Raw genomic sequence first — 15,815 nt, forward strand, 5'->3', positions numbered from 1 at the left:
TAGAAGCACCCGTAAACTAAACTGACATGAATTGTTTACTTCTATGGCCGGAAACTAAACATTCAAGTTCAATCCTGTCGAAGGTCATTCGCCCGTGACATATGACTTGTCCCCCTGAGACCGGGCCGGACCATCCGGCGGCCGATCCAACCGAAGCCGAACTAGAGGGAGTCTACTGTACTTTGATGGAACCATCCCATTATTCTGAGTAATTTTATTTCAGAGTACTTTTAATCCCAAGTAATTATAATTTCAAGCTCTCATAATCCATACATCCACATTTCAAACAACCAGTTTTTATAGATTAACTAAACTGAGTTTCCATGAATCCGAGTGAATCAGAGACAGTCTGTGCTACAAGCGATGGGCCACCCACCTTGTTATATTGCCAAGGTCTATATTGGCTAACCACAGTGCCGCCTTGTGCTGTCTGTGTGTGTGTGTGTGTGTGTGTGTGTGTGTGTGTGTGAGATGTTTTTAGAAAGGACTGTATAACTCAAAATTCCTTCATCCAGAAATATTTCAGGGTGTCCGGGACCGGAAAAATCGGGAATTATACGGGAATATTATGACGCCAGGAATGCGGGATAATTAATTTGTGTAAAAAGCAAAATCACCATGTTACGAAGACGACAGGAGGCTACGAACGCCATTTTCTCGAAGCCGTCCACCAGAACAGGACCAGGATTCGGGCTACTACATTAGAGCTCAGTTTCCGAACGACTATGCGACGTGTGAATACAACAACTCTAAACACTAGTGGTCTAGTCTAATGTCTCGGATGTCTCCTACGCTCTTTTAGATTGACAACTCAGAAAAGCAATTTTGTTTTTCAGTTCTTATTGTTTACGGATGTCCAATACTTCTGGGATTTAGAGGTGATTTTAAATATTTTAGATGTTAATAACCAACACAATAATGTATGATTTGTATTTTGTCAAGGTATCTATACTTATTTTTATATAAGTTGGAAGTGACAAAACCTCAAAAGCGATTTAGACGTACATACTCTTTACATAATTTCACCGTTTCATCCGTTGAAAAAAAATGTATCTATTCTCAATTAATTAATCAATTTTGTAGGTCTAGTGTATGAATGTAATGTAATAATTGTTCATGAATCCTAGACTCTATGAAGTATAAAGGTGTTTTTGCCGGTGGTGTGATAACCGACGGAAGGTCTTATATCGCTTGAACTGTAGCGTTTGTCCTAACTGTGCTCGTTCAATATGAACCGTATGTCCAATATCAGAAGGGTGAATATCGCATGTTACTTGCTCTGACAAGATAGCGAAAGAGAATGAGAGAATAGGTTTTGTTTTCAGACTAGGACGTCATTAGAGCCTACTGTAGGTAAATTATTTTACAAAACACAAAAATGTTGGTTATTGTTTACAGCAAAAATGACACGAATTTGAGTTCCCCTACTTCCTTAGTGTAGACCACCTTAGTAATAATTGCATGACTCGTGTGATTCCTACATTTTATGTGCAATATTAATTCACTTAATTTAAGTATTCTTAATGATTTTAATCAATTAGGCATACTCTTAAAACCCCACCAATCTTAAATTCACTTAGTATAAAAATTCCGACTAAAGTAAATACCCCCGCCGCAGCAAACCTGCAGACTAAGCGAATTTCCATTTCACTGATTTGATTTACACTGAAATGTCTACTTAAAAATATAACATTTATTCCCTATTTAAATAGAATTAGTTTAACAAGTACTTAGGTTTGCTGCACCAGGGAGGGTAAAACTGTTTTTTTTTTTTTTGTAAGATGTTAATAGTTAGTAAGAAATAAAAACATTTTCCAAATTTGATCAAAATATGTTCATAAACAAGCAAACTACAACAGTTTACTTATTCTCCATAAGAATAACATGGGAATTTTAAATTTACAATTTTTTGGAATTTTCTCCGTAACCATTAGGCGCATAATAACACTTCAATATACTAAATTATTTGTTTTTTAAGCTCTACAAAATGGTTTGGAAAGAAATTGCGAAATTTTATTTTTTTTTTTGGGTCAAAAATGGGAAAAACCTATTTTTACCCCATAAAACCCCCCGTTCCCATGGTCCGATCATGCTGGATCACGAACTCGTTCGAATAAACGTAGGTTTACACGTTTGTACCAAATTTCATCAAAATCGGATCATTTTTGCTCGAGTTATCGTGCTAACGGACACAGATATATATATATAAATATATATATATATATGAATTTGAACGAATGGTGTTTTTGGCCTCTAGGGACCTCAAAACAAACAAAAAAAATCGGTCCCGCGTCCAGGTCTTACCATGAGTACTACGGTAATAGCTTATTCCCTATATGGGAAATTCGCTAATATTCCCTATATGGGAAATTCGCTAAAACTGATGCGACACAAGGGTGAGGGATGGGGGGCATTGACCTTGATCCAGCTCTTCTATTTTTAGCGCAGTTGAACAATAGGCAAACATTTGGCAAGATGGACGCCGAGTGTAGGGATATCCCTGACAACCCTACAGAAGGAAATATAATTTACAATGCAGCAAGCTTTTTATTCTATCACATTTCTAGCTTTGTTTTAAATTTTATTCACGGGAATACTTTTTGGAATTTCAAACTCGATCGGAGATCTTTACAATCGGATTTATCAATTTTTATATTTTAATGTACTCTGTATTATTAATTTTGGATTTTATACCTCATCCACTTTAACAGGTGGCAAAAAATGTTTCATGTAAACCCCAAACGCTAAGACGTATTGCATTGATAAATCTAGAGTGCAATAGGCAAAATAAGTTGGATCTTTATTCATAGTATATTCTATCTGTCTTGTCAGTGCTGAATTTAGGGTCCTTGCGACACTAGGTCAAATTAACCAGAGCATCCCCTGCCCCTTAAAAAGAACTTGACCACAATCACTAGGAAATGAGGAACACCGCCAGCAAACAAGGGTACATCATTATTGACACCTGCGATCGTGGCAAATCATTAAATATTTGTTATAAGAAATTGTTTTAGTACAAAAAGCTACAACACCCTTTAGCTTGAGGTCGTGCCTAGTCAGCCCAATGGTAAATCTGGCACTGTGTCTTGTGTTAGCGGATTGCTTCACACTGTGCAATGAAATTGACAGTGGCCATATTGAGCATCGCTTGTAGGCCTATTTGAAACTAGTCTCCATGAGAAATAAGACTTTGAAAATTTGATTTATTACATTGTTAACACTGTGAACAATGTGCTGGTTCAAACTCAAGCACATAGTTTCATTAGCATTAGCATTAGCATCATTAGTTTTAAGCATTAGTTTTCATGTTTAGTGGCATGTGCCTGTCTCATATTTATTTAATGCAAAATGAAGTTGTATTTCAATTTTTTGTTTATTATTTACGGTTCTGTTGAGCTGAATTTAAAATCCTAGAAATAGTAATACATAATATGATAATCTCATGTATACAAGGTAAATCTGTAACCAATGGCCGTAGAAATGTATTTATAGCCTATTTTTGATTATATTCAATAAATGTTATTTGTTTGTAACAAATAAACAATGATTTGATTTGATTGATTTGATTTGAAATTGTTAAGTACAAAGTATCTTAAAAATAACTTTTCTCCCTTATTTTATGTAGTTTATAGGCCACTATTTAAGTTTAAAGATTTTAAATGGCCATATTTCTGAAACTACATTACAAAAGAAATTTCAAAATGGTCTTTGCCTAGTGAGTTAATGACCTACATTTAAATTTACTACATACTACAAAAAAAAAAAAAAAAAAAAAAAAAAACAATTGACCTCAGTTTGGGTAGCTGTTGAGTTTTAGCCACTTTTAATATGATATTTTGTTTGTCTTTGTACAAAGAATCTTACCTTTAAAGGACAGCAGAAAGTTTGCTGGAACCCTGTATATTTTAAGAGCCGGCGGGAGTGAACCGGGCCGCTCACCGCTCTGCTCCTCAGTTTAGCATGGACCAAGGATAAAAAACCAATGCTACTACACGAAATCGTCATATTATCCAAAAATGTTTATTGTACTATTGTGAGGTTTTATCTTACGTACAATTTGATATGTCACACGTGTCAAAAAAAATTTTTTTTAATTTTTTATTTTGGAATTACAAAGTTGATTTTACCATAAGGATTTAGGTTATTTCACTGAAACTAATTCCATCATACAAAATTTATTTCTCAACTTAGGAGGTTAAAACCAGTTTCTATAAAAACTACAACATATTTCCGTTGAAAGTACAAAACCATATTTTACAAATTGTCGTTTATAATATTTTATCTAGTAATTTATAAAACAGCTTGCAATTTCAACTGTGTCGACGTGTGTTGCGGGTCTCACGGGGTGCGGTGGTAGTTTAGCGTTTTCCCGCCGGATAGCACCACCTTCGAATTGCTAAATACAGAATATTATGCGGCACGCTCACCATTCTGATACTGCATTTTTTAATAAAACAGTAGAGTCGTCCAGTCCCAGTAGTGAATATTAGTTTACATTCCGTTTTGCAACACTTCGCTTTTCGCATGCGATTATTGGTTCTTTTATAACTAGTGCTTATCTACAGTGCCTAGTGCTAATAGCCTACAGTAGTTAGTAGATATAAAATAGTGGCTAAGCTGAAATATTGGTGACGGTCTGCAGTTCATTTACCCAAAGTCCGCTAGGAAATTTTCAGCAACCTATCAAATGGGTCACTTGAAGTTTTATCCTTCGAAGAAGAAGAAAAGGAATGGTGCAATCAATGAAGAGGAATCAAGTAAAGCAATCGAAAATCTCAGAATGGATATATTGAATATACCAAGTCACGTGTTCGGCGAACACAAAAAATGTGCTGAGAGGGGGTATTTTTGCGAGCTGGACCCCACTACTGCCCGGCCAGATGACAATTTAGTACCTGATCTTGTCACAGTGGGTCTTTACCCATTGATCACTGATGTGTTCAGAGATGTTAGCCGCAACAGCCGCAGCTTACTTGCTGACGTCACTAGCAACTATGTAGAACATTTCAATTCAATTGTTGCCAAATTTATTGGCGGCAAAAGAATAAACTTTGCTGCTAGTGGTTCATATCAGACTAGATGTACAGCTGCTGTCATTCAACACAACTCTGGACTAGCACACTACAAGCTGCACAAACAAATGTACGGTGCTAGTCCAGGGATATTCGCAAAAAGTGTGGCAATGAAGAGGAAGAAGAAGGTGGACAGCCAAAGACAAAGAAAAAGGTGCAGGAAAACACTATTTGATCGGGAAAAAATTGATGATGGAAAAGACTACGGTATTGAAGCACAACGGCCCGATATTGATGAAAATACTATGGAAAAAGAAAAAAGTGATTTTTTAGCAACCTTACAAAAGTCTGAAGCAGAATTCAAAAGAATTGAAAGAGAAACGGTGGAACAAAGCGATTCAAATGAGTGGCTAGAGATTCGCCGAAATCTTTTGACAGCTTCGAACTTCGGGCGTGTTTGCAATATGAGAGCAACAACGGGTTGTGAAAAAATCGTAAAACAAATCTTGTACACCGTTTTTGATTGTGAGGCCATGGCCTATGGTAGGAAAAATGAAGAAGTGGCTCGACAAGAACTCGAAAACGTGTTAGGTCAAAAGATAAGTAAATGCGGCCTTTTCATAGACCGCGACAACCCCTATCTCGGTGCAAGTCCCGATGGCCTTCTGAATGAAGATGGAACTGTTGAAATTAAATGTCCATCTTCTGCTAAAGATATGACACCTGACGAGGCTATCAGAAAGCAGAAATGGACCTTTTGGGCAGTCACTAAGGATGGGAAAATTGGTGATATAAAGAAAAAACACCACTTTTATTATCAAGTTCAAGGCCAACTTCAAGTCACGAAGAGAAGAATGTGCGTATTTTGCCTATGGACACCACAGGGAATAAAAACTGAAACAATAGAACGGGATGAACAGTTTTGGCAGGAAGAAATGTTGCCAAAACTAAAAAAATTCTACATGAATTGCATACTGCCCGAAATCATCGACCCTCGGCATTCCGGTCTATGCCCATAAGGAATCCTTCGTATATAGTAGAGGCTCAGACAAAATCTAAAGAAAAGAAGGCAGAAAAAACAGAGTAAACTTGTAAAACTATGAAAATGGTTGTTGTAAAACTATGAAAAAGCTGGAATTATTGTACTTGTTTATTGTTCAGTATTGTATTATTGTTCTGTATCAATTGTTGTAAATCAAATTGTTGTAAATGTTTAAAATTACTATTTCAAAGTAAACTTTTTAATGTTTTCTCCACTATAGTCTATACCTTAATTTACAAACCTTATAACCACAAAATATCAAACATTTCAGGAGATTAAAAAAACTGTTTTCTACTTTTCCTGTTATATACAGTATACAGTGTTGGGAATTAAAAATAACATTGATCAGCATTTAATTTGATGCTATGAAGTAAATTGTATATTAGCATGAACATAAATGTTTAAATTTAGATCAGTTTTGTTTCACCAAAATAATATAGTAATGATAATAGTAATAATCAACAGCTTTTCAAGTAAAATACCATATATATTTTTGATGTTTACATAACAACATAAGTGTAGCATCGTAGGTTGAGTATAAGTATGTTTGTGTAAAAAGACGACAGGTTCATTCGACCCTCAGTCAGTATAGACCATTTCGAAAGGTAGGCACTGCCACTGCCCGTTTGTCAGCAAAGCTACTGTACAATGTACTGCTCAAGGTCAGACGCTAGCCGTGCGGGTTGCGGAACATACAATTGCAGGAGTAGCAGATTGACGATTTAGAACTTGACTCCTGCCGCCTCTTAAGATTTTACTGTAGTCAGTTATTTTCTTAGGTTGATTTAGTTGCTTAGCTTGATTTTTTGAAGATTCAATCTGAGTCCTATAATTTTTCCTATTGCCTTTAACTACAATGCTTTTTTACTCAACATTACCATTTTTACAGGTATGAGGCTGGACCATGGGTGCAGATCAAGGTTCCAGAACATGGTTTGGATGCCATTGTGGCCAATCTAACATTGGGAGAATCACAAGACGTTACAGGTAATTGAACAATGAACGTTACTTTGCCCTTCTCTTTTCACAAACTTCACAACACTATTCTTCCCGAAGCATGTAACAGTACCAGCAATATTTTATGGGTTCTTTGATTAAAATGCATTGTTCAGCCCCTGAGCTGGAGACAATTATTGTAAGTCATATTACTAACGTCAATTCAGCAAACGTTCAAAATTCCAAATGGTGAATTCCAGGACATGTTTCAACATATTTGTGTCATCATCAGCTGAGCACTAGTGAAGTATATTCACCAAAATGGCTTTGTCGTGGTTCTATAGTTTACACAAAACACGAACACGACACGTAGACATTTAAACAAAAAATAATACTGTTACAAAAACACATACGGACATCGATACAGGCCTACTGGGACGAGCATACAGTCGCGCTGCGGGTCGGGGATAGACTCCCTCCGAGCAGTCTGTCCATGAACTTCTTCGTTCAGAGAAATTCTCGGAGAGGAATTTCTCTCGGTTTATTTGGCCAAATCTTTGCTTAACCAGAGTTATGGTGCCAAATTGGCCGCCTACAATATTTTGTCACACTTTTGGTGCACCTTGTCATCATGATGTTTTATGTTGTTTTTATTCATTTACAAATTCCTTGAACTCTGATACAAGTTTTGTAATTATTTATATTTTAGGCCTATATAGGCCTATATACAAAAAAAAAAATAAATAAATAAAAAACTATTGAAACCTTATTCACTTTTAAAATATTGCAATTGTTATTGTTACATGCTTCCATGAAGTTATTGAACTCTAAAAACTTCAGCTCAAAGTAATATTTTCCAAATAGAAATAACTAATTTTTGCCCTATTCGTGTTCGCAATAAGAAATTACCTGCTTGTAAAATATATTTTTGAAAATTTAAATTAATTCAAAATGCAGCTACATATAACTTTCTCATCAGTTGTTAAATCATTAATGTTGTTTGGATTTATTGTTTGTGTTGAGCTGAAGATATTGTTCTCTTCTTATAAAAATAGTGTTGTAAATTATATCACATGTTAAGCTTTCTCTATTGTATAGCAATTTGGTGTTTTGGTTGTGTTCTGTGTTTGCTGGCACTAAGTATTTCATGTGTTGTAGTTTAACTTTTATATGTATTTGATGTGTATATTGAGACTAAACCACATTTTTTTTTAGTGTGATAATCCATTAACAAGCATTACAAAATAACAACTAAACCAGTTGTGATTAATTTTATCTTTAAGTTTTAGATATTATTTTAGATTTTACTAGTTTGTTTTTTAATTGAGATTTTAAAATGATTTTATTGACAAAATTGACTCCATTTGTGATAAGTTAGGTAGATTATTATGGCGAAAAGGGCCAATTTATGGTGTTTTTTCTCTTGAATTAGCCATTTTACGTTTTGGTTATACTTGTGGTAACGTAGCTTAAGGAAGTATTCAAAAAAGTTTCTTCTATATGAACAAAATAGGCTTAGCATTAATTTGAAATTTCAGTTCTTTCATAGACTGATCAAACATTAGCAACCTGATGAGATTTTCAGTAGACTAATTGAGTGTATGATACTAATAAAATACTAGGTTTTGCCAGAATGAATATAATACTAAAATGTCTTGCGTTGGATTTGTTTTAAGAAAGAGTCTAAAAATGAGTTATTAAAACACAGTTACCAACTAATACTTTTGAAAAGGTCAACTAGCTTGGTTATTTAAATTTCAAGGACCTTTAATTAGATTGCAAGCTGCTACAAAAGGTGATATTATTTTGTCGATATTTCAATCTCAATACTCATTTGAACAATGTATAAAGCCACTGGTTAGTCTCAGTTAAAGTTGGTAAATACTTAGTGCAGTCAGTACCTCAGGTTAGGTGCAGTCAGTAGTGTATATCAGGTTGTTGAAGCTAGAGTATTAACACTGAACCAAGTTTTAAACACAATTAAAAATATAAATTCGTAAATTATAACAATTTCATTTGTTAAATATAAATATATGTATAGTTAGTATTAAACTGCTTTACTAGATCAATGTTTTGTATTTCTAGTAGTAAATCATAAACAGGGTAATTTGTCAGGGCTAAAACTTTTAACTTACTGAATTAGTTCTATACCATCAGATAAGATGTTTTCATTTCAATAAATACGTTCAACATTATTTTTTATTTGTATACTTAGTTTGGATAAATTTTACAAACATCTTAACAGAATCAGACTAAATATTACTTATAGGCTACTTATAAAACTTAAACAAAAGTTGATCACAGACTTAGTTTATTGATGATATTATTATTATTAGCACTAAAAATTTGTATTAGGTACCAAAAATGAAAATTTCCACTTCAATACCGTACTGATTTGTATAAATATAGTTGTAAACATTTACCAACTGTATATGAATGTGAATGTTCTTTGTAGTTTTTGGCTTATAACATTTTCTCATTTTGAGATCATAAAACGATCAACATATTGCATGACCATTTATTAATTCAAAATCTACAACTAGAACACACTGCATGTTGTGTATAACTCATGGCCCAATTTAGCATGTGCAGATTGGTGTAATGCTATTATATGAAATGAAATAACTAACAATCTCAACTATTTCTCTTCCCGCAGTCAGCATCGCCTGTGTTCCTCAGGTTTCTCTTTTGTTGGCCGCTATGATCTCTTCTCTTCTTATAAATTCTGCGTTTAGACTAAGTCTTTTTGTGAAGTTTTCGCCTTAGATTCCCAAGTATCTTAATAATATTCATTATAAAACGGATGCTACTTATTTGTTGCTATTAAATGTTAATTTTATTTGTGATATTTTTAAAAGTTTGAACCATTTGCTTTGTCAAAACATTTGTACTATTACAATGAATTAAAACAAAAAATATTATTAACAAGATGTAGTTTGGCATTCGATCTTGATCAAAACCGTAAGCAATGAGAGAGTGTGAAAGAAAACAATGTATTAAAATGTATTAGGGATGGACCAGACTAGATTTTAAGTTTAAATTTCAACATTTCGCTTAACCCTTCCAGAGGGCTAAATTAAATGAAGGGCTGGAGCTTAACTATTTTTTGCCAAAAATTAAAAACTAAAGTGGTTGTGCTTTGTATTTATTTCACTTGAAATAATTCATGCATCATAAAAAGATTTTCCTTAGGGCTGAACTATACAAAAGTTATGAAGAAAATAAAATTTGATTTGACGGATATATCCGTCTTTGGCCCACAAAAAACATAAGGTGGACGGATATATCCGTCTGCCGCCCTCAGTGATAATCACAAAATATGAACACTGCCAATAATCTTGAGTATTCTTGTAGACGGATTTAGGCTATTCCTTCCCTTGTTTTATTTTTTATCCATAAAAATGTATCTATCATTCTAAAGTAAATCTAAACCACTCAGTTTTGCTCCCATGTCCTCAATCCCATTCCCCGCCAAGACTTCCACTACGTAAAGACTGTTCTTCAGGTTCATCATATCCATCACATTCCATACTATTATTTTCCCTGCCAAGTATAAAACCCCTCTCAGACATACTTTTATTAATCTCAATAACATCTTCAATTTTCAGATCGTTTGCATTAGTAAATTTAGCTCAATAACATAAAAATAAAGTACAAAACACAAAATGTAAACATCACTCACTTACAACCATGTGTGAAGTGACAGCAATATTTATTTACGCACACTCTATGGTGCAAAATAGCCGAAACAGCTGCGGCAATTATTATTGCCAACCACAAAAACAAAATAACCCATTTATAATGCAGTGTAATGTTTATTACCGTATTATAAACATTGTGTATCAATTCGCTTTTTGGACGGATATATCCGTCTTTATCCCAGAAAAAAAATTTCTCGGGACGGATATATCCGTTTTCAGCCCGGAAAGTAAACAAAGATTGACGGATATATCCGTCCATAGCCCTGGAAGGGTTAAATCACGGGATTTTATTGATTTTTTTAAAAGTATCCATACTATTTTACATCAGCCTGTCATAGTGAAAATAATGTATATTACAGTTGTAAATACACAATAAACTATTCCCTGGGCATTTTATTTTTTAAATTTGAGATAGTGCTTAGGCCTTCAATATAGTAATTCTTATCGTTTTGAGACTCCAGTGCAGTATATCCTAAATTTGTTACACCCACTGCAACCTGTAAAACAATTAAATAAATTATTGGGCAATTAAATCATCAAATAGATTGATTAATTAGAACATTTATAGCAAAATGCAAATTGTCAATCCCGAAACTACACAATTGTACTTGACTTCTCATAGAGTAGTTATTTTCATATTTGGAAATTTGAAATCATGTTTGCTCGTAAAACTTGGCATTGAAGCTCTTGCAGCATTGTTCAGATGAAACTATATCTGTTCCTGGTTCCAACAAGTGTCGAGGAGGCTTCAGTTACCAATTTGATGAAGTGACATGGGAATTGATAAAGTTCTATTCTTCTGGTGTGGAGGCAGTTGAAATCTTGGCCCACATTTCTTATTTAGATACTTTTTCTAACAAAGATGGCTTATAAATAGAAGTAGTGACCCAATTAATATTTTCTTATTATTCTTTTCCTAGAAGTTGAGCTTTGGAGCTTTGTACCAGCATTTGCCACGACTGTTTACTCGGAAAAGATATGTAGTCATCATCCGACCTTTCCTTTTCCATTAAGTTTTTGTCTGCATCAATGTTTGGTTCCATCACCTCCTTAGCACATGAAGGCTATGAATGTGAAAGTAATGGAATGTTAGACGACAAAACCCAATTTTTTATTTTCTTATGTTGCAGTCTTTTGATTAATTTTTTTACTCCTTCTTGTCCACATACATATCTAACTTTTTCTATTCTAAGTTTTCTTTGGAAATACATAAACATGAGTTCAAGCACTGGAAATTTTTTTCTTCGGATTTTTCACATTTACATGAAATTGATGAAGGGCACTCGCAGATCTCAGGGAATTTTTTTGCAGTTTCAGGAGTATGTTATTTTACATTTACATACAGATAAATCAAAGAGTGATAAAGCCTATTTATAATATCTAACCTGAAATAACCAATTTTCTATCTGTACTTGTATTTTCCTTGTCACGTTTAAAGAACTTCATTAGATTATGGTAGCTATTTTGGTATCCTATATAATAGTGGTTACTTTAATCTCAGAATCGGCACCAAGAAACACCTTTTTACTTACTTTGTGTGTAGCCTAAGTTCTGCATCAAAATTAGTTTTTCTTTTTTAACTTGGTACAGCACTTATACAATAAATTTCCAATACAAAGTTGTAAAAGCCTTATAAAAGGCTTGCCTTATAAAAGGTCTTGCAGAGTAAATACATTCTGATTATATCTAGCCTATTTAACAAAGTTATGAATATGTTTATGTTGAAATAGACTGTGATGGAAAATACAATTTAAAATAAGTTCCAGACCAGTGTGGTATAAGCAGGAAAAATCTATTATCGCCAGAATATGCAAACACACTTTGGAACATTTAACATGGACCTTATAGAATGCCATTCCACCATTACCAGGCATGACAGTTCTTATTTTTGACCATCAAAACATAAAATTTCCTAATTTCTCTACACTATTTTGAAAAGCTTAAACAAAATAATTTAGCACATTGAAGTATTTATGTGCGTTTATTAGTTACGGAGAAAATAAAATAAAAATTTAATTTATATACCCATGTTGTTATGGAGAATAAGTAAACGATTGTACCTGGTAGTTTGGTTGTTAATGGATATAACTCGTCAAATTTATCTATTTTGTACTAAGCTATTAATATTTGACAAATACACACTTTATTGCCCTCCCTATAGCAGCAAACCTAGGTACTTGTTAATCCTAATGTTATTTAAATATATTTAAGTCAGGCAAATGGAATTTCCCTTAGTCTGCAGGTTGGCTGTGGCCTAGGTATTTTTTTTAGAAACTAGAATTTTTATTCATGTATTAAAAACCTTTGCTTGATTTTGTATCTCCCTGTTTTTTTACAGCTGATTTTTTTCAAACTCTTTTCAAAGCTTCAGTTGTGGCTTGTCTTATTCTTATCCTGCACGCACTTTGGCATGAATACTTGATGGTGGAAACCAATCTCACTAAAATCAATAACCAACTTGAACTTATTAACGACAATGATGACAGTGATAGTGAAGGTTACTTTGACCATGAAAGTGATAGTAACAGTGTACCCTTTAACACTGATACTGATAGTATTATTAATGACAATGATGACAGTGATAGTGATGATTACTTTGCTGACGATGAAAGTGATAGTAACAGTGAATCCTTTAACACTGATACTGATAGTATTATGAACAATATTAGCAGTTTTAATAATATTGACAATGACAATAACATTGAAAGTACCTACAGTGTTAGTGGCATGGAGAAAATATCAACGACATTGCCAGTGGTAAAAACAGTAACAACAAACACATCAACAACAGTGACGTTTGTTAGCAGTATATATTGGTGATGTTGCTGTCATCTCCTGTCATCTCCTTTCCTCACCTGCTCTATCACCTGTTTAACTGGTTGTTGTTGAAGCTTTTATAACTGATACTAATTAACATTTTAGTTTAATTTTAGATATCATTTTTAATCCAAACTCACATAATGCATGTTTCTTTGTGGCAGTGCATGTGTTAATGGGTATATGGTACTGTATGTATTTATTTTATATTATTTTAGTTTTAAACAATTGTATTGTGAGCTTCTCTGACCCAAAAATATCTTATTCTTTTATTTACTCTGTTAATTCAGTAATTACATTTTTAAAACTAACAATTCCTTTATTCTGTAAACTTTGAAAGAATAATATTAATACTGTAGTACAGTACTTAATAAATTCAAAACTTATAAAAGATTATTTTTAAATTTCTCAAATCCTGTTAGTTAGGCCTGTAGATACATTTTGTGGCATTGATGTTTAAATTGAGGCCATTGTGAATTCAACTGACTTAGGAAATTTATTTAATTGGCAAATTACAGTTAGTATATTATTCCTTGCCCGTTAGTAAAATTTGACTATTTTCTGTCTTTAATTTTTAATCTTTAAGTCACCATTTAAATTATTTTCAGTTGCATTGAATCTTGGTCCAATTTCACCTCATAGTGATGAAACAGACACTATACGGATCACCAAAATCGTCATCTCAGCTTGCATTGCCATTTTACTTTTGTTTTTCATGATGATGTGTTGGCATTGCCATGACCCAGATGGATGTAGACGTATGTGCTGTATCGACAGGCCCCATATACGTAGGCAAAATCAAACCGGGCAAATAATGGCCGAAAACAGAGCTAACAGAATACAACGTTCTGTTCAATTGGACATTCAGGACGGTTTGTAAATTAAAATCAAAGTAGATGGAAGTCACAAATCAATACTTGTTCTCAACGCTTAAATTCATTAAACAGCTCTGAACTGTCTAATTAGACTATTATAGACATACCTTACGTCAAAAGTTCACTAAGTAGTGGCAAACTCACATGTTTCACCTTTTCAGGCATTGTCAAGTGATCTTTCCAAGAATGTTTCATCCAATTATATTCAAATACACATAACATCCATACAGAAAAAAACATTTAAACATTTAGAGTAGGCCTACTATTAACTGGCCGTGGTGCAAAGGCGGACTGGCTAATTCTGGGAAAGATCACTTGACAATGCCTGAATAGGCGAAACAGGTCGAGAGTTCGACCACTACTTGTTGGACTGCTGACGTAAATAATGTACCTATAATAGTATAAATAAAGACCCCAAATTCCCCAAACACACAAAAACCCAAATTCTATATTAACTTGAAAAATTGTGAAACTAAAATTTTAAAAACCTTTTTACCCAAAATCAACATTTGAATCAGACTTAATGGGGATCAAATACTAAATCTGACCAATCATTCGGAAGGATCATTTCCCATGATAATTACTTTCACAATTTATACATTAAAGTTCTGTACTGGGAAATGTTTATTGCACAAATCTTTTCATGACCAAGTTTTATTTCCTAAGTTGATTGAAGTAACTCAATTTTCTATTTTGCAGTTCAAATTGAGGACAAGCCAATTCCAATGCCATTGATAATCTTGCTTGTTTTTGCATCTATTTTGTGCATGTGCTGCTGTATGACTTGTGCTTGTCGAATTAGTTGTAAGAAAAGAAGTATTGTTTGAATTGTATTCAAGCATTTATCTGGCTCTCTGTGCATGTATATTAGATATCGCTTACTAAATTGCTTCATGAGAATTACTTTAATATTTAGTTTTAAGGTCTTACTCATTTTTTGAAACTAATATTTCACTTTTGGGAACACACATTCAGAATTATTACAGTGTTTACCTAGTGATGAAACTACCTCAGGGGCCATAACATTTTATAGCTGGCCATAGATGATTCTTATGTGTAATACCCTAGTAAGAAATAGTTTTGTAATATTTCATATCCATTGCTCAAACAAAATATTAAGTCTGAACAATTTTTAGCTATGGTGTTGTTTAAATTTTATAGTGTTTGTTATATCTGAGAAGAAAATAGGTTGTTAAAAATGTTATAACCATTGAAAAGAGCTATAGGGTGACTGAGCATGTACATTTTTTCTGGTTGTGCAAGTTAAGTAATTATTAAGTGTAGTTAGTTTTATAAGTTCATTGGTGCTTCTCAATTAAATGTAGGAATAGCAATAACTAGGTATTTTTCCAAACATGTAAAACAATATCCTGCAATATCACTTATTTTCCATTTAAGCATATAATTTTTTGATTAACATTAACATTTGTTC

At 33.4% G+C, this 15,815-nt stretch overlaps 1 protein-coding gene across 1 annotated transcript in view; it reads left to right on the forward strand.

Annotated features, from left to right (window-relative positions):
• The window catches only part of LOC128984518 (carboxypeptidase D-like), a 79,261-nt gene that overhangs the window by 18,204 nt on the left and 45,242 nt on the right, over positions 1-15,815 (forward strand). The window contains exon 6 of the mRNA XM_054403852.1: positions 6,944-7,041. Coding sequence (XP_054259827.1) covers positions 6,944-7,041 — 98 coding nt within the window. The remainder of the gene's footprint in view (positions 1-6,943; positions 7,042-15,815) is intronic.

Source organism: Macrosteles quadrilineatus, unplaced genomic scaffold (assembly GCF_028750875.1).
Source record: "Macrosteles quadrilineatus isolate MER2022 unplaced genomic scaffold, UCM_ALF_1.0 Scaffold_1__1_contigs__length_201487025, whole genome shotgun sequence".
In the NCBI taxonomy this organism is placed as follows: Eukaryota; Metazoa; Arthropoda; class Insecta; order Hemiptera; family Cicadellidae; genus Macrosteles; species Macrosteles quadrilineatus.